The 26,156-nt window shown below is 39.4% G+C and overlaps 1 protein-coding gene across 1 annotated transcript; it reads left to right on the plus strand.

Moving 5' to 3' along the window:
* Window positions 1–1,018: 1,018 nt before the first annotated feature.
* gpr176 (G protein-coupled receptor 176) lies at window positions 1,019–23,307 on the plus strand. The gene is made up of 3 exons (XM_038727482.1): window positions 1,019–1,919; window positions 13,981–14,233; window positions 21,110–23,307. Exons 1-3 carry the CDS (start codon window positions 1,691–1,693, stop codon window positions 22,344–22,346), a joined length of 1,719 nt encoding a protein of 572 aa, XP_038583410.1. The 5' UTR covers window positions 1,019–1,690; the 3' UTR covers window positions 22,347–23,307.
* Window positions 23,308–26,156: the final 2,849 nt, after the last annotated feature.

Here is a 26,156-nt window from a genome sequence, read left to right on the forward strand (position 1 = left end):
CCCATGTTAAAGTTCAAAACCTTGGGCTTTCTTCATGAAGGGCTATTGTCTATTTCAAATGGAAGTGAATTTACTTTGATGATGTAAGCTTTTCTCTCAGGGATTTTATTTATAATGTGTGGCCTGTGTCAAAGAAGGGAATCTGATTCTTAAAGGGGAGACAAAGACAATGAAATCTCTCCCAGCACATCCATTTTTATGGAGACAGTCATACTTTCTAAATCACAGGATGAAGGAAAAGACATGTAATTTCGTGAGTCAATCCTCTAAGCCTAAGTAAAATGTCAGATATGTCAGTCTGGGCTGGTTTAAAAAATATGAATACTTGACATTGGAACGCAATTAATGTATTTATCACTATAATAATTATTATTAGTTAGGATTAATTTATGTCAGAATCTAAGCCTCAATTTTTCAGGAGGAATTTACAATTTTTTTTGCCCTGTTCCAGAGAGGTTTTATTTTACAGTGTTTCTATTTAAATGTCCATATTTAAAAACAAAAAACGAGTAATCTTTGGTGATTCCAAGTGATTCTTCCATGTGAGGATCTCCTTGGTGGATCCCTCACTGGCTTCCAAAAAGGTGACTACAGTGGATTCACAGTTATTCGTTAAAACATGAAGTATATTTGAAAATGCTGCTTTGTTTTACTGAGGTGTGTCCTCTCCCATGTTCATTTTAAGCAAACCAAAGAGGAATGTGACAAGCTCCTGTGAGAGAACAGACAAGCAAGACACCAGCAGGGTTGTTATTGAGGGTAAACCTCATGTACAGTACAGTCATGCCAGGATACCTTGTATATCTAAAAAACATACATGCTTGACATAGCAGAGATTGACAGTAGCTTTTGTCTTATTATTTTATCATTTCGACCCCTGTAAATTCTTTAATTGGCTCTCTGGGTGCAGGATGTTCTCTGAAAGTACAGCTGATTGTTGTGTGCAATTTGGCCACACACTCCTTCCATGCCACTGCTTGTCATTCACAAGATTGAGTGGAGTTTCTTGCCGCTGTAAGAAGAGGAGGGGCTCTCCTCTCCAGTCTTGCACCTCACGCTGTGAAATATTCAGTTGCAGCCCACCCTCCCCGCACCAGTCAGTCTACCAATAAACAGCCTCTGACATTGCGATTGGCACGGGCAGGAGTAACAGTCTGACAGCCACAATGTGTTTTTTTTTCCCTGGACGGCGTTGTTCTCGGTACTACAAGCTTCTTTCCCGGAATGGACACGTAGCGACCCTGTGTCGTTTTAGGTGCACTGGGTGTCAGAGAGTATAACATCCAACCAACCACACTGCGCACGGATTTGACTGGCTCTGACTGATTTCTGCCATGCATCCGCATTGAGAAAATTATTATGGGACATACAGCCAAGGCTTTTCATTTCCCCGTGCTTTGATAAATGATTGTTACATCACGTTTTTTCTAATTTAATTAGCAGACATATTTACTGACAAAATATCCTCTCATTGTTGGCAGCTGCACGCATTGCCTACCTGTGTCTGGCTTACATCTTCATTGACATCTCTGCACCCAAGCTGTGTTTTGTAGATTCCCCCCTTTTCTGTTGCAAGGCATCACCGTCATCCCCAGAAGTAGGCTGCCTATTCAGAAATGCCTCTTCAATGCTGGCTGCAGATATCCCGCCAGCGTTCTTGAAAACCGCCAGGATCGCGGGGTGAACTGACATGGATAGTGGGAGCCGGGCTGCGACGGTCGGGGACGGTGCAGCCAATTTTACAGCAGCCCACCTCAGGCTGGATCTCCTCAACGCGTCGAGCCCGCCGATCCGGTGGGACAACAGCCCACCTGACGAGGGATCCGGGCTGGATGAGCAGCAGCGCCTCATCCGAGAGCAAGTTTACCGGGACTTCACCACCACAATTCAGGTTTTCATCCTCATAAGTTCGCTACTCGGTAAGACGCCTCATACAAACATAATGTGCATACATGACAGAAAGGCCCCCAAATAATCTGCTGAAAGAGGCAAACCATGAAACCACTGTACTTTAAAAAAAAAATGCATTACATGATTTAAAAACAACACTAGCTGCATGTTTTTCCAAGAGCCTCAACAGTTTGATACCTGAATGTGGATCAAGGGAAGCTTCCCATGGGGGCACCCTTTATGCCAGAATAATAGCTAAGGAAATTTGCAACAACAAACAAGTCTTGCAATAGTTGTCTAATCATCAATGCCTATGAGATTTTAAGTAAATGGGAAGCAGCAGTATAGTGTCTTATGTCCCTGAAAAGATGGTCACTGTGATTATAGACCTAATCCTAATTGAATTGTATACATTCTTGGGCATTTTTCTCATCTTAACAGCCCGGTGCCTGTAGCTCTTATATCTAAAACCCTACTGTACACAGGCCTACATGTAAAGGCCTACATTGCTGGCATTCCCCATTCAAACTGTTGGTCATTGCAAACTGCAAACAATGTATCTCTTTAAGCCATATAGTTTTACCAAAGAATGTTACAGTGTTAATGTTAGCAAGACAAACATTGTAACACTGCCCAACAGCCACTTAAACACTTAAGCGAAAATTCCCCCCCTCTCCAAAATCTTTCCATGTGAGTGTTGTTCATCAAAATTTTCAGACTTTGTGCACATGACAGTGTGGGATGTAAGTATTTTTCCCAATAGGAAGATGCATACTCCCTTTTATAATGCTTACGTGGTTCAGGCTCGCATTTTCATCATAATGAACTCCACTTCCTTCTGTTGTTTTGAAACAAGTCAAGACACGCACCAGTTATTTGGAAATTTTAGAACTTTCCTGTTAGCGGCCCTGATACTTTGTCACCGGAGCTGATGCACTATGAAGTAATATAGGTTACTGCATGATATACAATAATTGGAGACCAAGTTCCAAGACTTGCAATCCTGTTGCCTGTGTGTGTCTGTGAGTCTGTGAGACTGTGTTTGTGTTTTGCATTCATAGTCATGCAAGACTCAAATATGGACTTAAACAAAACCTATTGTGCGTATTAAGTGTCTTCTTTCATCAGTGTGAATTTTTAAGTTGGCAACATTGGCACGTTGGCTTGGGCTGTGATGGAAAACCTGACAGGTGTTAGCTGCCTATTTCACCATGAAATAGACACACATTAGTAGCAATAACCTACCGTACTCATTTTGGGCTTCTTTTAAGCTGAATCTGTACTGGCTCTGTGACAAATATTCCTGCTTGTGCCAGCAGACGCACAGGCTGCTGCTGCTGATGGAAGTGTGGACGGAGCTGTGTAAATTGATGGACCGCACCAGCACATCAGTCTCACAGTCCTGGCTTTGACATCACCTCTTGCCTAAAATTAATGTGTTATTTGTCACGGATGTGGCTGTAACATCCAACATCTGTCTCCTCATCGGTACACAGCACACTCAGCCATGATTGCTAGTGCTTATACGGACTCAGTGAGAGGCTGGACTTTGTGCAGCTTGTACAAATAGTTCACCATGATGAAATACGCCAAAACTGACGGCAAAACCAGCAAAAAATTACCAAATTACTATTCCTCTGACTCAATACCACCTCCTGCTGTGCAGTACAATATAGCTGCAAAAATTGCCTTGTGGTAGCATGGCTTTTTCTCTGTATTTTGTGTATTTGGCTTGGAAAACATATAATACATTTATTTTCTATTTAAAACAACCCTATTTATTTGAACCAAAAAACTGAAATCCAGCACATTACTCATACACAAGTGCTTTGCAAGGTTAAATCAGGATTACAACACTAAAGGACTGCAATAAGACATATAAAATCGGACAATTAAAATAATATGAAAATGAAATTAATACAATAGGCCTACCCAACAATACTATAAGATAAAAACAATAACATTAATAATAAAACAGATGACACATTGCACTAGCATTAATAAAAAGCTTTTTTAAATGTCACAGATTCTGCAAGCCTCAAACAAGTATGAAAGCGCCACTGGAGAAAAACAACTGAAACGCAGTAAATAACATGTTTTTATGCTTGGCTGAGGTGGAAAAGTTGGTGTATCATAAAAATGAAAACAAAGTGATGTTCGATGAAAACAGGCAAGCTTCCTTTTCTCTGAAGACACTAAATATAGGGGCAAATTAAAACATCCGCTCTTTGTGGAGCGATGATGAGATTGTAACATTCTTCAAATGAATACATGAAAAAACAAATTTTACATATTTTCATTGTGTTTTCCAGATTGTTTTTGTTTTTTACAGTTTTGACTGACAGACAGTCATTTAATTGCATGATCTTGTTGGGCCCTCTTCTTCTGCAATGGTTTAATGGTATTCGACTGGAAGCTGGAGCACCACCAACTGTTTATAATAACAAACCAGCTCCTAAAATTTGCATAATGGTAGTAGGGGGAAACATGCAAAATCGGAAACATGCAAAATCTACATTTTCTTTTGCATTTTTTGTTGAAATTTTACAAAAAATTTGCACTACATTTGGATGGAAACCTAGCTATTGAATTCAGTGTTTTGTATAAAATGTGTGTAATATCAAAACCTCTTATTTAGGTGCCCCCAGTGGCAGCATAAAAAAAGACACTGTAGCAGACAGCAATACAAACTGATGGGTCTACAAATATAGGTAAAATACATCAAGTAATGTGTGATACATTAGAAAGATTATAGTTCATGTTTGATACCAGGATGAACATTGGTTCAGCTTTTGATCGTTGGAGTCAGCTGAAGGAATTTCAAGAGCTGAAAACCAACGTGGAGGTGACCACATTTCTTCTAATGTTAATGTTATCTAACTGGGAATGTACAACAACACTGTTTTGTTAGATTAACGTGCAGGATTAAAGTGCATAGACTGTAAAACTCAATTAAGGGGAATTAAGGTGAAACACTCCTTTTATTCAGTATGGACATGGTACACATGAAGACATTGTTACATCGGTTAGATTCTACATAATTCAATTGTTGTTATTTTACGGAAACCATGAGTGCCAAAGTATAATTCACTAGATTTACTGACATGGTTAACAAGAGACACTCCCTACCTGTAATAGCTTTGTCCACACTTAAAGCCACTGAGGGTTGCATAGACAGGCATCTATTTGACGTGCTTGCTCAGCCGCCATAGCTTACTAGTGTCATACGAAATAAAGTTATTTGCCCTTGCCGTTTTGTTCAAATTTATTTTTCACCGATGATGGTAAATACATTAATCCATAATGCAATTCACAGACATCCATTGAATCTTAAATTTTTCAATACAACACTGTACAGCTTGCCCAGTGAAGCTTACGAGAGCAAGTCAAAAAACTATAGGTGCTCCCCTCCGTCCAGCAACACCTGTCACCTGTGCAAAGGTTACTACTTCAATTACCTTTGAGCCAAAACAGACAGGAGACACCTACTGACCCACTAGAGTACTGCACCCAACACAAAAAAAACATAAATGGCTCTTACTCTACCTTTAAAGCGGTCATAAAGTCAGAATATGTAGGCCTATTCCTCAATTATTTATATTCCTTTAGTCTGATAGGCTCCACTGATCAACCGAATCAAAATGTTTTTTTCATTAAAATTGATCCAAGTTGAAATAAGTATGGTAACCGTAGGGTTTCATCCTTTCTAAGGTAGGCTACATGTATTTTGATACAGGCATCTCTCTGTCTCTCTCTCTGTGGAGCTAGATCAAATGAATATTTCGTAATTGATATGATATTCAATAGCCTAATTTGAATCTTGAAACCCCATCACAGTAACCTAAATCTATTGCTAATGAATAACTACATGTTGCAAAATGAATTAATTACTCTCCCAGGAAAGATTCATTCACTGGAAGGATGATGTGGCTGAATATCATCAATGTTATCAATAGCACCTTTAAGGTTGGAAAAAACATTTCATGATAGACACACCAATGCTTATTAAACATCCTGAGTGGATTGCTGCTCATGTGTGAAAAAGATGTCCCTCTGGTGCTCTTCAGTTTGGGGATCCTACAAGTTTAGAATAGAGGCCCTCAAGAGGGTAGTGATTTAAATTTTCATTTTCACTTAGGGGTGTACTCACTTTTGTTCCCAGCGGTTTAGACATTATTGGCTGTGTAATGTGTTATTTTGAGGGTACAGCAAATTTACACTGTTATACAAGCTGTACACTCACTACTTTACTTTGTAGCAAAGTGTAATTTCTTCAGTGTTGTCACATTAAAAGATATAATCAAATATTTACAAAAATGTGAGAGGTGTACTCACTTTTGTGAGATACTGTATATCAGGGCTATTTAGTCATAGTAACAGTTGAAAACATGCCTACATGCTTCTTCAGGGCAAATACAAAATGGTTGTATTGTAAATGGCCTTTTTAGCTGTTTCTTATATATGTTGGCAAGGTAGACAGGGTGTGTCATGTGACTTTAGACAGGTAAAGTCACATGACAGACCATGTCCAGCAGAGGAAATCACACATCAAGAAACTCACACAATGTAAGGGCAAAATAGCAATCTACAAATATAGAAATATATACAAAACATCTCAAAACCTCTTGGCACATAATGTTTTTCAAGACGAGACAGTTACAGAAAAGGAGGGAAGCCATTTTCCCCCAAAATGTTTAAGTTTATAACTTCCCTAATAATAAGCAGAGACAATTATCAGTTTTTCCCAACTCTCTACTTGCACAATATAGTGTGCCATTGCCTATATCCGTTTTACGAACTGCACTTCTGTTTACTTCCTGTTAACTCTACGATAGCATTGCCTCCTCCTCCCTTAGTGATCACCTTACAGTGCTTTTTCATCCTTAAGTTAGCTACTTCACTTTTCACAGTTAGCTTTGTACATATTGTTGATAGTAGACTATTTACCGTTCATTTAGAAAACCTGTGTCTTTGATAAGCGTAAGCCTTATTTTCAAAGCTTAGCTAGCTAACATTATGTTGCTATGGATCCCCTTATTTACACTCGGTGCTCAGAAGAGCTGCCAAAAATTAAAGTGACTGACATATACCATCTTGCGAAAGCGAGCAGCTCTTCCAAGCACCGAGTGTAAAAAAGAGGAGCCATAGCAGCCTGACATTAGCTAAGCTGTGGAAATCAGGCTAATGTTGATGCTACACTGAGTGACTAGCTAACGTTGCTAATGGTGATCTAAGACATTGAGGTGATTGTTTTTATTGTGTTTTTGATTATTTTGACAAACGATAAATAGGCTACTATTAAAAATATGTACAAAGCATGTGTTAAAAGTGAACTGTAACGTTACTGGAGAATTGACCCTTCGCTAAGCCACATCCCTCTTAGTTACTGTTGCTAAGTCCGACAAACTGTCGGAGTTGTCACACTTTTATCACGGCATTTGCCACTGTTTATTACTGCACTCAGCAGAGAAATATTGTCCAATTTTTGGAAAAAGCAATCTCAGAAAGAAGCAGACAGATTTGCAGTTGCATTGTGAATTTAAAGGTTTTATTGAGGCTGTCAAACTGACTTAAACTGACGTGAAAAAAAAGAAAGACAGAAGCTAAAGCCTATCGATCACACAGTAAAAGTGAACCACTGTATTACCTGACGATTGAGAAAGAGGACAACAATATTAAGGATCAAGACTGTTCCTGTACAGCTGGGTAGGTCTCTGTTCACTATTGCAATCATTAAAAAACAAAACAGTAGGGCTTTATAATGGGCTTTATTTTAGGTTTTGGAAAGGGAATTAATCGTGCTTCTCCTTTCAACCTCTCTGGGTAGCTGCTGTAACTATTACAAGTGCACCAGGAACAGTGTTTGACCATATCTTGGAAAAATACAGCAAAAGAGAGCTAGAAAACGACTCATTTTGCATTAGATTCAATGGAGCGCAGCCATGAAAGTGTTGGACTACAGTCCTATACTGTGCTGTGATTGGCCAGCTGTGTATTTGGGGCGTGGCTTAGCGAAGGGTCAATTGACAGGAAGTAAACAGACGTACAATTTGTAAAGCGGATATATGTCACATTATTGTGCAAGTACAAGCATTGATCAGAGTTTGACTGTAACTCTGATGAATGTGCCACAGTGTGCAAGCCGCCAGTTATTATTACTGATTGTACGGCTGTGAGGAATTACAGTACAGGTGCTGGTCATATAATTAGAATATCATCAAAAAGTAGATTTATTTCAGTAATTCCATTCAAAAAGTGAAACTTGTATAATGTATACATTCATTCCACACAGACTGATATATTTCAAATGTTCATTCCTTTTAATTTTGATGATTATAACTGACAACTAATGAAAACCCCAAAATCAGTATCTCAGAAAATTTGAATATTGTGAAAAGGTTCAATATTGAAGACACCTGGTGCCACACTCTAATCAGCTAATTAACTCAGAACACCCTCAAAGGCCTTTAAATGTTCTCTCAGTCTAGTTCTGTAGGCTACACAATCATGGGGAAGACTGCTGACTTCACAGCTGTCCAAAAGACGACCATTGACACCTTGCACAAGGAGGGCAAGACACAAAAGGTAATTGCTAAAGAGGCTGGCTGTTCACAGAGCTCTGTGTCCAAGCACATTAATAGAGAGGCGAAGGGAAGGAAAAGATGTGGTAGAAAAAAGTAGCAATAGGGATAACCGCACCCTGGAGAGGATTGTGAAACAAAACCCATTCAAAAATGTGGAGGAGATTCACAAAGAGTGGACTGCAGCTGGAGTCAGTGCTTCAAGAACCACCACGCACAGACGTATGCAAGACATGGGTTTCAGCTGTTGCATTCCTTGTGTCAAGCCACTCTTGAACAAGACACAGCGTCAGAAGCGTCTCGCCTGGGCTAAAGACAAAAAGGACTGGACTTCTGCTGAGTCGTCCAAAGTTATGTTCTCTGATGAAAGTAAATTTTGCATTTCCTTTGGAAATCAAGGTCCCAGAGTCTGGAGGAAGAGAGGAGAGGCACAGAATCCACGTTGCTTGCAGTCCAGTGTAAAGTTTCCACAGTCAGTGATGGTTTGGGGTGCCATGTCATCTGCTGGTGTTGGTCCACTGTGTTGTCTGAGGTCCAAGGTTAACGCAGCCGTCAACCAGGAAGTTTTAGAGCACTTCATGCTTCCTGCTGCTGACCAACTTTATGGAGATGCAGATTTGATTTTCACAGTGCCAAAGCTACCAGCATCTGGTTTAAGGACCATGGTATCCCGGTTCTTAATTGGCCAGCAAACTGGCCTGACCTTAACCCTATAGAAAATCTATGGGGTATTGTGAAGAGAAAGATGTGATACGACAATGCAACAATGCAGAAGAGCTGAAGTTCACCATCAGATCAACCTGGGCTCTCATAACACCTGAGCAGTGCCACAGACTGATCGACTCCATGCCAAACCGCATTGCTGCAGTAATTCAGGCAAAAGGGGCCTCAACTAAGTATTGAGTGCTGTACATGCTCATACTTTTCATATTCATACTTTTCAGTTGGCCAACATTTCGAAAAATCCTTTTTTTTTGTATTGGTCTTAAGTAATATTCAAATTTTCAGAGATACTGAATTTGGGATTTTCATTAGTTGTCAGTTTTAATCATCACAATTAAATGAAATAAACATTTGAAATATATCAGTCTGTGTGTAATGAATGAATATAATATCCAAGTTTCACTTTTTGAATGGAATTACTGAAATAAATCAACTTTTTGATGATATTCTAATTATATGACCAGCACCTGTATGTGGATATCTGGCTCTCTATTCCTCTGTTGGTTACCATTCAAAATTCGTCTTTCATTAAAACTAAAGTAATTATAGCACAACAGGAATTCAACTAAGAAGGTGTTGAGCGTGTTAATGATGTTTTTTTTATTTTAACACAGCAGGTGTACATGGTCAGATGTTGTTTCTGAAAGCCCTCACTGACAACAGCAGTTTATTAACAGCAATCCAGAGATGACACTGGAGTTTTTCATGAGGCTACCTGCAGTTGATCTGCCATTTGTTAAGTGGAAAAAGCAATGTTCATGTTTGCTCTTCTTCCCCATTGGCTGCTGTGGTTGCCAAGGTGTTCTTTAAGTGGCAGGTGAGAATTTCAGACACAAAAAGACACCGTGATTTTATAGAAAAACAATCCAAGCTCAGACTATAAAAGAGTCCCAGTATTGTCTGCATGAATACACTTACAAGGAAATATTTTATTAGTTAGTGAAGCACCTTGTAACCACTGGTCTTGCTGCTGCACAAATAAATGTTTATTTTAAAAGCCACTTACATTCCTGCTTATGTAACGCTTGTCTAGACTCGTTACTTTTATGACGTGTAGGATTATCACAATTATCAAACACAAAATGGCAAAATGTAAACCATAATGTTTATATAGGATATAATGAAATGTCTCATACAAAAAATACCTGTTAATTAGTATCTGAAAGAAAGTGACTAATCCCTCTTTAGTTCTGTTTGTTTGCTTCAAAGGGAAGTTCTTTAAAATGTGTGTAACACGTAATCTAATAATTAATATTGTGATGAACTGTGATTCCACATACAGTATCACTTATATTGCAACCACATCGAGGGTGTGACAACACCATTGCAGCTGTACTAAAGTTAGACTCTTAACAGCTTCTGTGAAGAGACCTCAATGTCTGAAGTTGCTGAGATAAAAATGACCAGTTGTATTTTGATTAAGACAGTTTCCTTATAATACTGATTGTACAATTTCCCTTTCCAACTGCTTCTGTTTTCTTTGTTCTTCTTTTAATTTTCTTGATGCATCTTTCCCCTCTCCTCCCCCCTGCACCTTTGCCTTTGAGACTGTCCTCAGAGGACAAACATCAGCACTGGTTATTTGTTCAAATACCTAAAACAAGTTTTAATTCATTTCAGTTTCATCACAGACTTGCAGTTAACGTTAGCTTAGAGGTGTTTGCAAAATGGCTTTGGGGCAATGTGGGCCTATTGGTCTGTCCTTTATTTTGTTCCAGACTTAAATATCTCGACAACTATTTGCTGGATTGACAGAAATTTGTACAAACATGCATGGCGCCCTAATGGTGAATCCTAATTTTGTTGATCCCTTGACTTTCCATCTAGTGTTAACAAGAGGTCAAGATTTTCATTTATCCCATGAAATATCTCAACAGCTAGTTGATGGATTGCCATGAAATTCAGGACGAATTGTAATAACTTTGACTCTTAGTCTTGTTTATTTACTGTAATCATGATCTTTTCCAACTAAGTGTTTTACTTGCCTTCCTCTAAACATACTGTAACTATACATTTTTTGTCATAGCCACACTTTCCCCCTAACCTTAACCATACTGCAGTTGCCACGCAGAGGTATTGTAGAAAGCCATACCGAAACTGGGACTCAGTAGGGCTGAAATGACTAGTATGGACCTCTGTTGACTGTGGAAATTAGGACTTTTGGCGCTCAGAAGCAAAGATGGAAGTAATGTGACCTTGTTATAACATCAGAACACCTGTTGGAAGAAGGTCAGGTTTTGCATTGTGTTTCAATAGTTAACAGTGGTATCTTTAAACAATGATCACTGCCTTCACTTGCCAAGTACTTTTTTTTTCTGTAACATTTGTGTCATTTGTGACGGTTTTGAAAGAGCAATGGAAAACTGTGTTGTGCTGACAATAGGGGTGCCAAGGCAGTAACAAAGGACCTATTATGTCAGAGGGTGTGTTGCTTTATGCTCATCACGTTATCTGTCCTTATTCTTCTCCTTCTCTTGAAAAGTTAGGACCTCACCCTAGTATCGCCTTATTTATTAGCCACAATAAAGAGAAGTTACAATATCAATATAGCAGATGCACATGTAGGAATCTGAATATATTTGCTGTAAACATCCCGTTTTATGTAATGCTGCATTCTTAACAATGAGTGTTTGTGCTAATTTCATTATCCCATGTGAGTTAGCTTCACAGAACGCAGAGACTGATCATTAATTACTGCTACATTAGGGTTTCCCCGAAATACTACTCCTGTGTGCTGCTCTGTAACTCAGTGTGTTAGTGAAATCCTGCACAGTTAGAAACCATCAGTAAAGCACTCCATGTTCCTTTCAAAATAGGTTCTTTCAGCACCATCTAAAACCTTTCAGGCCAAATTTCAACAACCTAATCCACGATAATAGATTTTTAAATTTAATCTTGCTATAAATAATGAAGAGTTTCTTTTAGGAACATTTCGTATATATTTTCAGCCACAACCACAACCAAAGATTTTTCTTGCACATACATTGATAATGACTATTTGTTTTTCTCTGACTGATAGTTTCTGATAATTTACAAACACCAGACACAAATAACCTTAGGTTCCTCACCAGAGAACATCTTGCTTTGTTTCTGGCAATGACAGCACAGCTCTCTGTGGATAATTACATTTGATTTAAAGAGGCTGGTATCACATGTATCCTTGTGTGACCTGACATCAGTCGATGCACCACAGGGAGCACAAAGTTCACCTTTTTAAACCTAATTAAGTATCATTACTGTCTCATTGCTCCAAATAATGCAGGGATCTTAACATAAAAAGGCCACAGTTTCCCTGCTTGCACCTGATCATGTCACACTCAGATTAGATTAAATTGATTTTTTCACTCTGCAAAGAGCTGTTTATGATTTCTATCTGCAGTAGTTTTTAGGGAAGCAGATAATCAAACATTTCAATGTTCTTTATACTATTGCAAGTCTTAAAAAACAATTTTTAAGACAGAATTATACTTATCTGTCTTTTAAAAACATATTTAGACAGGAGTGTAAGGCCTTTCCAAGAAGAAACACCTGGGCCCTTCCATCAGGTCTTTGCAGAGTCCAGAAGTACACGCTGTTCCTCATGTACAGTACAGTTTTCTGTTTTTTCACGATAAAGTACTTTTTAAACAAGCAAATGTGTTCAAACTGACTGTGATCTGGATTTTATATTTGGCATGGGTCCTAAACTTCTTGCATTTTCTACAGCAAGAAGATGCTGATCACCACTGTTCGCAATACAAACAAGGTGTTCTTGCAACAACAAGAGAAAAATAGTTGATTGCACCTGCAAATAATCATATACAAATGTGACTTATTGATTACTATTAAGTTTGAATGTTAAGACAAACTGGACATGCATTGAATTGTGTCGCAAACATTTTTTATTACTAGCTGGTTAGTTTTGGTCTTGAAAATGTAGTGGTGCCAATTAACAGGTAAATTCAGTAATGGTGCAAGATGTAAGATGAGAACCTTGGAACCAATGTGTTAAGTATATAACATGTTTAAAGTTTTACTTCTTACTCCTTGGTCCATGCAATCCTTTTAAATCCTTAATTTATTCAATCGCAGTCTCTTTGATTGAAGTCAGGAACACATGGTGGATAAATCCTCTATCCATCAGTATTAAGTCACATAGATTACCTTTCACACCAATGCACAATTTAGAGTCTCCAAATTCCTATTTTCTTTCCGGACTGTGGAGGGGATTTGGAGGAAATACACATGAACAAGATTCAGTTTTTGTAAATATTTTAGATGTTAAAAGATGCATTCACAACAATGGTCGAAGTAGTTTCCTCCAACTTTAAAGGGTTTCTTCCTTTAGTTCCAGTTGACAGGTGATAGCAAAGACAGTAGAATTCAGGTGGCAAAAATAATGGCATCAGTATTTCTGATCCTTGTACACAGTTGGTTACAAGTCAATAATTAATAAAAAACTAAAGAATCAACCCTAAATGTTTACTTTTAAGGATATTAAATCAACATCTAAGCCGGTAGTCCCTCATCCTTGGAAACCTCAATATAAACCAGGGGAAACAGCAGTGGGAACTGCTCTGCCAAGAAAATCTCTTTGGTTCGCTCCTCCTGCTAGGTCACTCTGTCCACTTAATATGATACTTTTGAGTTTTTGTGGCATGTTAGTCATGTAAGTAGATATAAAGAAACTGGACAAACGCAAAAGATGCAACAGCTTCCATTTTTCTACTAAGGTTTGGAAATCAGAAGACAAACTGTGTTTTTGATCTTGTTCTAAAGCTCAGCATCTCTTTCCTCCTCCTCACAGGAAATGCCACAGTGTTGTGGTGCACCTGCTGCACGAATGTCTTTAAATCCGTGACCAACCGATTCATCAAGAACCTGGCGTGCTCGGGTATCTGCGCAGGCCTGGTGTGCGTTCCCTTTGACGTGGCGTTAGGAGCCAGCCCTCGATGCTGCTGGTGGCTTCACACTCTGGTGCTCTGCAAGGCCATCAAGTTCCTCCATAAACTCTTCTGCTCGGTTACTGTGCTCAGTTTCAGTGCCATCGCACTCGACAGGTCAGTTCAGAAAAATGTTTGACATAAAATACTTACCAGTTTATTTACATAGAAAGAGATAATACAATTTTTAATGATAGATAATTGTGGCTTGCAATTGAAATTAAAATCCACCTCTTACAAAACCAAAAGAGCCCTCTGTCCCTGAGTAGGATGAGTGTGATGTTTTGTTTTTTGCTCACCTCAGCTCTGCAACCAGAACCACTGACTTTGAAATATGTGTTTGAAAAGGCTAGATGTACCTCCCACTCCCTTCGCATGATTTGAAAGTATCTCTTAAGAGAAGTGGATGGTGTAAATCGATTCTCTGATCAGTTTATCAATACATTGCTTGGCCGAGTCAGCTGGAGTAATTCTCTTCCAAAACATTGAGACTTGGCAGGACAAACATCCACACTGCACAAATGGAGCAACATCAAACTGTAGCTAAACTCCAGAAGATTGTTTTTAGTTTTTTGGGGGGGAGAAAGTCTTTTTCAATCTCCCTCTACACCCTGTGGTGTGGACTAGGGTAGTTGGGGGGTTGTGATCGATGAAGCATGTTTAAGTCATGCTGAGCGGCATCCCTTCAGTGCTAAAAGCTGCAGGCTGCAGCTAAAAGCAGCCTGAGATGGCTGCAGCTAACTTGCAGTAGTTCTACTAGTATTAGTTTAGAAACACAGTGATAAAAAGAAATGTGAACTCAGGAACTATTCTGGGTATTTAAAAGAAAAATTGCTTTGTTTATTTGTCATTTTGTTTTTTAATTTAGGCCTAACTGCTCAGTAAAATGTTCTGTTCTGTAAATCCCTAGGAAATTGTCTAAATGTTTAAAGCCTTTTCTCCACTTTCAGATATGTAATTTGAGAATACTTCAACCTAATCTAATTTAATATATTTCTTGCCGAAAACTTAATATTTAGTCTAAAAAATAACCAGAATCTGTCTTAAAAAACACAACATGTGAGATAACAGAATGTAAACTCATTATGAGATTAAAACCACCAAATTCACTAGACATGTCTCCCTGGTGAACTCTGTCCCCCCACCCACCTTCACACACATACACACATACTCACCAACCCCCATCCTCTATCCCCTCACATTGACACTCACTACTGGTACTAAGTACCAATGAAGCACTTCTGGTTAGATGCTATCTGCATTTCGTTGCTTTGAACCAGTGACATGTGCAATGACAATAAAGTTGAATCTAATCTAATGTCCTTAATGATAGCTATAGCCCTGCTTGCTGCTAATTACTGCCATGTCTGTTCCTGCTTCTGCTACTAATATTTAAAAAAGCAACATCCACCGATCAGCCATAACATTTTGACCAATGACAGGTAAAATGAAAAACACTAAATATCTCATTACCATGGCTCCTGTCAGTGGGTGGGATGTATTAGGCAATAAGTGAACATTGTGTTAGCAGCAGAAAAATGGGCAAGCGAAAGGATTTGAGCGACTTTGGGATGGGCCAAATTGTGATGGTTTGATAACTGGGGTCAGAGCATCTCTGTTGAAGGAATATTGTGAGCCATGTTCAGTTGTGATGAAGAAGTTTTGTAGACTGATGAAGACTTAACATAGGAGAAACAGTACCAGCATACAACGTGTGAACGCTAAGGCTACAACTAATGATTATTTTCATAGTTGACTAATCTGTTAATTATTTATCTGATTAGTCGACTAGTCACAATTTTTTTTTCAAACCATTTAACTAATTAAATATCTTTCAAGTGAATTACTGATCTGCAACACACAGCGTTAAGTGAACAAGATTTACTAGTATCAACGCCAGGGGAAAACCAGGGAAGAAGACAAGACAGGGTAGGCTACTCCTATAAGTCACTGATTTATTATTGCACTTAACGTGTTTGCTAATACAAGTAAAAGAGCGTTCTCTCAGCCAGACTTCAAAACCCAGAATGCAAAGCTCTATGGAGAGGCTGCTCCAAGATAAAAGCCAGGCTTTATCACCCAAAACAATAAGCTCGCAATCTGATTTATTGCCAAGTAGGTTTTAACTTTAAAACGTTTAACTGTTTAACAAAGATTTTTGCTTTGGAACTATATAAAATAAATGCACATAAAAAGCAAGTATTATAACCACAACTCTACACTAACAATGTAATATCTATTTAGAATAATAAAGCAACAGTCCCCTTTCATACTACTTCTGTAGTTTATTTTTCCAAAGTGCTTATATGTTTAATAAATGGAGAATGTTCTGTAGGCTACAGATGTTTCTTGATTTACTTTAAAATGTTAAACCATTACTCAGATTGTAAAGACAAAATAAGGTTGAACATTGAAACTAGCCACAAGCAGTGCGGTTCTAAGATTGCAACCAGGCGTGTCCTTGTACATGTGCTCGCTTGAACTCATGAGCGAGCATAACCGAAACCCAACCGTTTCATACAGAAATCCTACAATAAACGCAGAAACACCAGCATGCAGGCTGCGGCTTTTCACTTAGACATGTTCAGGCTCTGTTACTTCATGCTCAGACAGTTACTTCCGGCTCAGTAACGTTACTTCATTCAGCGCAGCGAGTCGCATATCGGCACAATCCTCCCGGAAAAAAGGCAGAGTGACAGCGGCTGTAGACAGGTAGGGAGACACACAATATACTGGAAACTCAGGTAAACGCCTACTGCAACTTTACAGTAATAGTTTTATCAGCTGCAGGTTGAACTAATCCATGCTTGTTACATGATCCCGGTACATTTACTGCATTTAGCCGACGTGCTACAGAGTTAGCTCTCCTGCTGCTTGTAACTATCTTTACCATCTGTGTTTCTTTCACCGGAGGCTCAGCAATGTCAGCACAGCTAAATACATTGGATGATAACGAAACGGGTAGTGAGCTGGACTGAATATTATAACGAGATTGTGTCACTCTTTATAACAGTTGGACCGCATTAAGTAACATTACTGGTTTATTGTGGTGTTACCAATACTCAGGTACACAGCTTCTCCACCTCTTCGTGCCGTCACTTCGTGACCCACATAATAAACAATACTGCAACTTCACAGCGACAACAACCCAGAGGAAGAGCCATGCACTAACACCTAAACTGAACGTTACGAAGCAAACAGCGGCAGGTCCGAGCTACTGTTGCGTTAGCTGGCTGCACCACTATAGGCTAACGCTAGTAAACAAATCACTCCACATTTGCTTTTTACCGTTACGTCCTTTCTTTCAGGCTAAATCAACAGTGGTACACAGGATAGAAATATGGGTCGCGTTAGTTGGTAAAGTAATGTGGAAAGCGATATAACTTTGCACCGGATAACATTAGCAACAGTTCTGCTGTTAGCTTCTTTCTCTGTTGCTTTGCGCTTCTTGCGTGAAAGCTTCTTCTTCGTGAGTTGTCTTACAGTCGAGCAGTCATGGGAGACAGTGGAAGCGATACTGCCCCCAGCACTTCCTATAGTTCATTGCAGTTAGAAATGAACAACCAGAACTGTTCTTAATAAGAAGATTGCTGTCTCCCCCTTAAACGGCATCTTTGTAACAATGCGTCGACAATGAAATTTCATGTCGATGAATTTTTATAATCGACGTCGTCGATTACATCGACTAATCGTTGATTACATTGACTAATTGTTGCAGCCCTGGTGAACGTGTCAAATTGCAACACCAAATCTGAAGGATAACATTTTTTGGTCCCTTTTTATGTTTCTGTCTTCCCCCTAGTTCCTGTAGGTTTCCCTATTAGATCATCTTTAGCTGGCCTTAACCTAGAACAATAAATCTATCTGATGTTTAGACTCCAATGCTACGTCATATTGGAATCTATTACTATCCATGTGTTACACTGTAATCTGTAGACCAGTATTTTCTTGTAAAAATTCTCAACCTTGACTCAACCTTGTCAGATTCCCAGAGAACACCGATATCTGCTAGCCTAGACACTTGAGCTACTGTCTCTACCTTATCATTCTAACTGTCATCTCCCTTAACATGTGAGAAATAACTAGAGCCGGAAGGTCAGTGAGCACTTGTGGAGTCAGCTAATGACTCCAAGCTTGACCTGTCTTTCCTTTCCCTGTTATATCAATTGTGCCCCCTAAGAAATATTTTATAACAATCTCCAGAACTGTGGTCAGTACCTATCAGAAGTGGTCTAAGAAAGGAAAAGCAGTGAACTGGTGAAGGGGTTAGGGGCAGCCAAGGCTCACTGATGCACGTGCCGCGAAGGCAGATGAGCTACTAGAGGTCAAATTGCTGAAAGGAAAAAAAGTTAATGCTGGTTCCGATAGAAAGGTGTCACACAGTGCATTGCAGTTTATTACGTATGGGTCTGTATAGCCATAAACAAGTCAGGGTCAATGCGGTGCCAAATGTGCCCAAAATGGGCATGTGAGCATCAGAATTGGACTATGGAGCAATGGATGAAGGTCTCAAGAATCACGTGTTCTTCTACATCACATGGATAGCCATGTGAGTGTGTGAGTGTGTACCTGGGGAACACATGGCCCTAGGATGCACCATGGGAAGAAGGCAAGCCAGTGTGATGCTTTGGGCAATGTTCTGCTGGGAAACCTTGGATCCTGTCATTTATGTGGAGCATAAAAAAAAGCATTGTTGCAGACCAGACCATGTACACACCTTTAAATGGAAACGGCATTCCTTGATATCAGTGACTTCTTTCTGCAGGATAATGCACCCTGCCACAAAGCAAAAATGTTTCAGGAAGTGTTTGAGGAACACAACAACGAGATCAAGGTGGTGACCTGGCCACCATATTCCTCAGATTTTAATCCAATCGAGCATCTGTGGGATGTGCCACACAAACAAGTCCGATCCATTGAGGCCCCACCTCGCAACTTATAGAGCTTAAAGGATCTGCTACTAATGTCTTGATGCCAGATACCGCAGTACACCTTCAGAGGTCTAGTGGAGTCCATGTTTCAGTGGATCAGGGCTGTTTCGACAGTAAAAGGGGGACCTACACAATATTAGGCACGTGGTCATAATGCTATGGCTGATTGGTGTATATCCCCAATTATTAATAATAAAGCAAGCACTCTGTTTGTTTTGCATATATTTGGTTTCAGAAGCATTGTAGCTACAAGCTAACTGCTAACATGCTAGCCATTCGGGAACATGCTAGCACTAGTTATCATGCTAGCTAGGTCACTATGGGACAAAAAAGTTCACCCAGTAATTAAAAAAATGTATTGTACTGTTTATTGTGTCTCATAACTATCTGCTAACTCTTCCTCTTTTGTGGAACAAGATAAAGGAGGTTCAATGAAAGTGTGACACACAATGAATATATATGTTTAGCGTATACTGCCTATGACATTTTCATTTGCAGTATTTAAAAGTAAAGCAACTGGCTTTAGACCAGTACAATTATTGTTAACATTTGGATGTGTCACTCATCCTTGGATTAAACGTTTCTACCACATGTCACACGTTTATAGACGTATAGTGATGATACTAACCCAGACAGCACAAAGTTAGCACTGTACTGTTAGCATAAACATTTGCATATATGAAATTCCTGATGTTTGCCTGCTGCACAAGTTAAGAGCACTTAATTCTGGATATTTATTTGATATTGTCAGCATGCCAGACACTCGATAATTATGTATACAATTTTAAATGTAGATTGGGTCACTGCAGTATACAGTAGATGGCTTCACAAAAGATGACTGCCATTGCTGCACTATCATTCTCCAAAATTGAAAAACCATGTAGGACTTCATCAAATCAGCATAACCACACTAAGTACAGTAGGCCAATAGCACATTTAAGTGTGGATTTCATTTATTTTTGATGGTGGTTGCAGTTAGATTAGGTATGGATTGTTTCATCCTTGTCAACCATGGTTTCACTGCTACATAAATTATATTGTCTTCATAGCAACTAATACAGAATGCTGTCAGACTGATAAATTATTTATACACTAGTAGGGCAACCATAGAGGCTGTGGATATGCAGGCAGACTGAGACTGCAGCAGTCCTATGCTCATGTACACACACACACACACACACACACACACACACACACACACCATCCAGGCTCTTCTTGTGATTAGTTTTGCTTATTATTAAGGGACAACAACAGGATGAGAGACAATCTACATACTATTATCCGGATATCTAGTTATGTGTTTGTGGATGTGCATTAAAAAAACACCCACATTATTTGAACCTCTGCATAAGGTTTATCTGTGGTGTAGTACATCACGGATAAATGATGAGAGAAATGAGAGAAAATCCTTTCATCTCATTCCAGTGATATTATGAGAGTTAAATGCAGGGTGAATTTGGTGTCTGCAGTATACTAAAAAGCAACTGCAACTCTCTCCGTCAGTATTTCAGCTTATATAATGGACAAATGAATGGGTAGGTTTGTACTGTCTTTCCAGTAAAACACTTGCAGCTCTACTTCAGTGAGAGGGTCATAGTTCCAGTTTGAACTTACTTAATTAACCATACTGCCACTAAAAATAGTGGAAATGTTTTTTCAGAGGAAGATACTTAAGCTTCAGGTATTGATGTGTTTTTTTTTATGGTCATTCACTTTTAATTTCCACTCTGTTTATTTGTTTTTTTCATGTAAATCATCTTAAGAAAGCCATTTCATAAGCCGTATCAGCATGACTGCATTCAGGGAACTCTCTAGTCAGACAATAGGCCTTTTTAACAGCAGACATTTTTACTTTTTGTTAAAGAGCACAGGTGTTACTAATAACATTAGCCATGGTCCAGATTCATTCAAGTGGCCCAGTAAGACATGGTCCAGCGTGTATAATTCCAGGACCCTGAAACTGAAACTGCTTTCATTTTATTTTACACCTGAGCTTGATCTTGTGTCAAAATTTCTGCCCAAATTTCTGAAATGATTTGCAATTATTTGTTTTTGTGTCTAGATACTACTCTGTGCTGTACCCGTTAGAGAGGAAAATCTCAGATGCAAGATCCCGAGATCTGGTCATCTATATCTGGGTCCATGCGGCGGTGGCGAGCCTCCCTGTGTTTGCTGTGACCAATGTGACGGACGTGTACGTCACCTCATCCTGCTCAGATGACCATGCCCGCTCCCTGGGCCACATGGTGTACATTTTGATCTACAACGTCACCACGGTGATCCTTCCTCTCGCTCTGGTCTTCCTCTTCATGCTGCTCATCCGCAGAGCGCTCAGTGCCAGTCAGAAGAAGAAGGTGATAATCGCGGCACTGCGGACTCCCCAGAACAGCATCTCCATTCCGTATGTGTCCCAGAGAGAGGCTGAGCTACATGCCACTCTGCTGGCTGTGGTGCTGGCTTTCTCAGCCTGCAGTGCCCCCTATGGGGCCTTGGTGGTTTATCGCACCATTTTGGCAGACACTGAAGAGCTACCCATTGCACTGTATCTCACAGCCCTCTGGCTTCCCAAGGTGTCCCTGCTCACCAATCCACTTTTGTTTCTGACTGTTAACCGCTCAGCGCGTCATAGCTGGCTGGATCTGCTGACCAGGATTCACAGACGTTACAGCCGACGTAACGTGGTCAGCACAGGGGGTCTGGCCTCTTTAGGAGCAGAGGGTGTGATCGGGGAGCCGGTGGGGCTGGAGACAGCTGGCCGCTCTGGGAGCCAGCTCCTGGAGATGTTTAACATCGGTCAGCAGCAGATCTTCAGGCCCTCTGAGGAAGAAGAGGAAGAAGAGGATGTAGAGAATGAGATCCCATCTCAAGGATCAGGAGGCTGCTCTGGACCTAAAGAGGACCACAAGGTTGGGTCGAGACTGGGGAGCCTCAGAGGGGAGGTGATCACCAAAAAGGACCCTCTGCAGGGGACAGGGGGAGGGCTAGTTATCACCAAGGATGGCCCTCTTTCAATCATAGCACCCCGGACCTCTCCGGTCCACACATGTGCATATGCCTCTTCATCTCAGGTGGCACCAGCTACACCCACAGAGGTGGAGGACTCCCCACAGTTTGGTTTTGGACCGTTCGAGCTGCCACCTCAGTGGTTACCAGAGACCAGGAACAGCAAGAAGAGGCTGCTGCCTCCATTGGGTAACACACCTGAGGAGCTGATTCAGACCAAGCTGCCAAGGCCGCGTCCTGAGCGTAGAATCAGCAGGAATAACAAGGTCAGCACCATCTCCACTGTGGACCCATGAACTACTCCTGCTGGCCACTGATCTGCAGCACTGGACACAACTCTTTTACACGGTAGTCCTCTTGGGTGGGCCAGGCCATGGCAGGATATTGATCTGTCAAGCTGCTCTGTGAGATGTGAGAGGTGTTTTTGGTTCATTTAAATGTTTTCACCTTTTTTCAGATTTTCTCAGATGCAGTAGTAGCCATTGTAGAATTCCTGTTTTTCCACTTTGCTGCCAGAGGCACTGCAGCTTTCTTTTTGGACGAAAATCTATTTGATATCAAATATTTACAATGCTGTGAGAAATACGTCTGCTCAGTCTAACTGCACTACGACTTGGACAGACCCAATTCCATGATTAAGAACTCCTACAATGGCTACATGATTGAGAAGGCAGATACCTTGTTGAATCTCCCTTTTTTTAATTACAGCTGGCGATCACTATGAACACACTGTACAAATCCAATTATTCTGAGAGATGCACTGATACAGACTAGTATATTTACATAGCAAATAATCAAGCGAAGATATTGAATCTCCTAACAAAACATTTTTTGAAATGGTTATTCTGTGATTGCACTCTGTGTCAGTCCTTTCAAATTTTTTCTCAAATCTCACGTTTGGAATATTCACATTTCTTGTAATGTGGCAGATGTTGTTGTCATTTGTACTGTAAATGTAAGTGGATTTGATAGGATGAAAAATGCAGATGTACAGTATGCAAATATGTTTAAAAAATGTGACAGTTTATCAGTTTTTATCGTTTAACTGTGTGTTTAGACTTGTTTTGTGGAACACAAAGTGCATCAAATCATCCAGGTCTGGGGTCTTTTGGTCCCTGTAGATCAATTTTATTGATTTTCTGAAAATCAATTGCTCATTCAAATGATTGTAAAATAAAGCAAAATAACCAAGAAAACATTTTTAAATCATCAGAACTCTGTGAAATGGTTTTCAATTTTAAATTCCTCTGACTGAGACTGTCGGTTCTGTCTTCTTTGTTATGTATAATTCAGTAGTAGCAGCCTCAACCTGAAGCTTTGGCTGAGGTAAACAGAGAAGGGCTGTACCTCAAATATTTGCCAAGCTGTAACTCCCTTCAGGGCAACCCACAATCCTTTGTTATGTCCACAAAGAACCTGCATCAATGCTGCATCCTACCTGTGCTGTTGTCAGGCAAAATTGTGCAGTCACACATGACTGGAAACAGTATTACTACAACTTAAAAGCTGGAGAGAGATGAGTAATATGTTTATTCTTATACGTCTGCCTTGGCAATGACTAGTGATGAATGGTATTAGGGCAGTTATTGCAGAATACAGTAGCTGCTATAGTAGATATACAGTACTGAACAAATACTGAGCCCAGAATGCTGTTGATTATTTAAAGCGTCACATGAAACAGGAAGATCATTAATTTCTCTGATGTGAATGTTTAAGAACACTCCGGCCATGGGTCATATCTTTCAATTGATTTGATTCAAGGCTTATTCAAACAACAGTCTTTCACTCCTGCAGCCATTAAGAGCTTGACAACACACATACAATGCAATAATATAATACAGAGAGGTGAGTTTAAAAAATATTTGGGCATTGATTTGCACATAAGATGGGTCCAGGGAAAGACATACATTTTAATAGTTAAGGTTGCTTAAAATTTAAAACATCAACAGTGACTTGACATCCGTAATGTTAATGGCCCTTGAACTTATTTACTCAATCAGCTGCTTACTATAACCGATGGGATCCTACACGAATACATGAAATGTTCGGTCAAAATTAGAACAGTTATTTTACAAGGGAGATTTCTGTATTTGTGTTTTCGTCTTTTTTTCCCTCACTGTCTAATAGTGGGCGGGGCTCCATTGGGAAAAGGTGATGTCATGTATTTTTATCCACCAATCACAATTTAGCAGCAAAATGTGATGACAGTTATTTCCCACCCAAACTTTGTTTCTTATTTAGTCATGAATAATAAATATTTAAAAATGCTTGCAAATTGGAAGTTTGCATGGCCTTTAAAGGAGTCTGAAATTTGCTGAATTATAATTAGACGGCAATGTTGAACAAAGTCATTACTGAGTTTCCTTGATCTTGGAAGCAGCAGTCAATCTCACCACAAGATCCATTTAGAAGCTATTCTGGAAATTTTGGCCGTTAAGAATCTACTTTGAACTTGAGCTTTTCAACCAACGTGTTTAAACCAACTCAAGCTATCGGACCTTTAAACTCAAATTCATCCTCAGCACTGCTCCACTGAATACAGTTTATTTTTGTTTACCATTTTTAAAATTGTTTTTTGTTTTACTGTATATTGTCTGCTACATAGCACACAATTTCACTTGTACTCTTGTATGAAAAGCCATTAAAGTTCTCAGACAAGAAAAGGACATTTGAACATCTTCAATTCCATGGCAACTCAGCTAACTCCATCTGCTCAGGAAGATCATGTGATATGACTGAAAGCTCTGGAACAGCTACTAAATGGACCATGTGGTGGTGATGTTTTCTCAAAGTAATTATTGTTTAAATATACTTTAATGCAAACATCATATTTATCATATATATCAAAGACTTCGGAAATAATTATATATGCTCTATTATAGATGTTTGCCACTTTAACGACCTACAATACTTAATGCACCAAGTATGAAAGACCTTGGGTCTTTACACAATTGGGTCTTTACACAATTGGGTCTTTACACAACGATGGGTAGTAAAACTCCAGTATATATAGTTTTTTCTCCAGTGACTTCAGAGAAAGTAGTGTAATTTTGTCGTGTTTTCAAGGATTGTAAAAGACCAGACTGTAAAAGTATGTAAAAGCAGAGTTTAATCTTCTTTGTGGTGTAAGAAGGAGCACATGAGGAGCTTTTGAGTAACAGGAGCAGGATAACAAAGTCTCTGTTTGTTATCAGCTTTGGTTTATTGTAATCTAAGCAGGAATTGTCGTCAGTGGTGTTATTCAAGTCGTCACTGGTATCGCAATTGTTGTTGTTTGATGTATGGTCCATGGATGGATGGATGGATAATCCACTGTGAAAAAAGGTATTGTATTTCAGTGGCTACAATCAATTCACTGTTGTTATCAAGGTATAGAAGCAGTCACCTATCACACACAATAAGAGATGGAAATTCAAACGGACATGCACAGATTGTTCTGTGATATATAGAAATAAGAATAGGATTTAATGCACAAAAATGGTTTAAAAGCCTTTTATTTTTTGGTTAGTTAGTTAGTTAGTTAGGACATTGTATTCACTAAGGAACATAAGCCATTGACCAAAAACCAGCCATTGATTTTAAAAACTTTGGCATTGTCCTCATTAGCGAGATTTGTTGTAAGATTCAGATTGCCCATACTTATAGGGGAAGCCATATGGGTTCATGACACAGATGACAGACTGCAGGTGAAGAGAGAGTTTGTTTGTGGTACTAACAGCACTGAAAAACTACATTTAAAATATTTGTTAGTGCTTTCAAAAATGTATATGACTACTGGAAAAATGTGAGCGTTTTTCACATCTGCCACCTCTGTGTTTGAGATTTTGTTAAGTTTAGGCAACTATAACTGTCTGATGCACCTCAACAACTTCACGCTACTTCTGCCTTTATCACTACTTTCAAGGCCACCAGAGGTCGCTTGCCACAGAAAACCAGTGGTTCTCAAACTTTTTCTGTCATGCACCCCTACAGAAGCCAAAAGAAATTAATGCCGCCACCACCCCAGAAAAAGTGGATTTCATTTTCATTAATTATCAACAATACAGGCGATTGAAATTAACAAGATTCAGGTTAGCAAATGCTAGCATCAGAGCACTTTTGTTTGT

The sequence above is a fragment of the Micropterus salmoides genome, unplaced genomic scaffold (genome assembly GCF_014851395.1).
Source record: "Micropterus salmoides isolate LMB-PRFRI ecotype aquatic unplaced genomic scaffold, ASM1485139v1 Ms_hic_scaffold_18, whole genome shotgun sequence".
Taxonomy (NCBI): Eukaryota; Metazoa; Chordata; class Actinopteri; order Centrarchiformes; family Centrarchidae; genus Micropterus; species Micropterus salmoides.

Excerpts from the sequence above, each read along its gene's own strand:
- gpr176 (XM_038727482.1), top strand. The coding sequence starts at position 1,691 with ATGGATAGTGGGAGCCGGGCTGCGACGGTCGGGGACGGTGCAGCCAAT. Across the intron at positions 1,920-13,980 it reads CCTCATAAGTTCGCTACTCG|GAAATGCCACAGTGTTGTGG; the intron begins GTAAGACGCCTC and ends TCCTCCTCACAG. Across the intron at positions 14,234-21,109 it reads AGTGCCATCGCACTCGACAG|ATACTACTCTGTGCTGTACC; the intron begins GTCAGTTCAGAA and ends TTTTGTGTCTAG.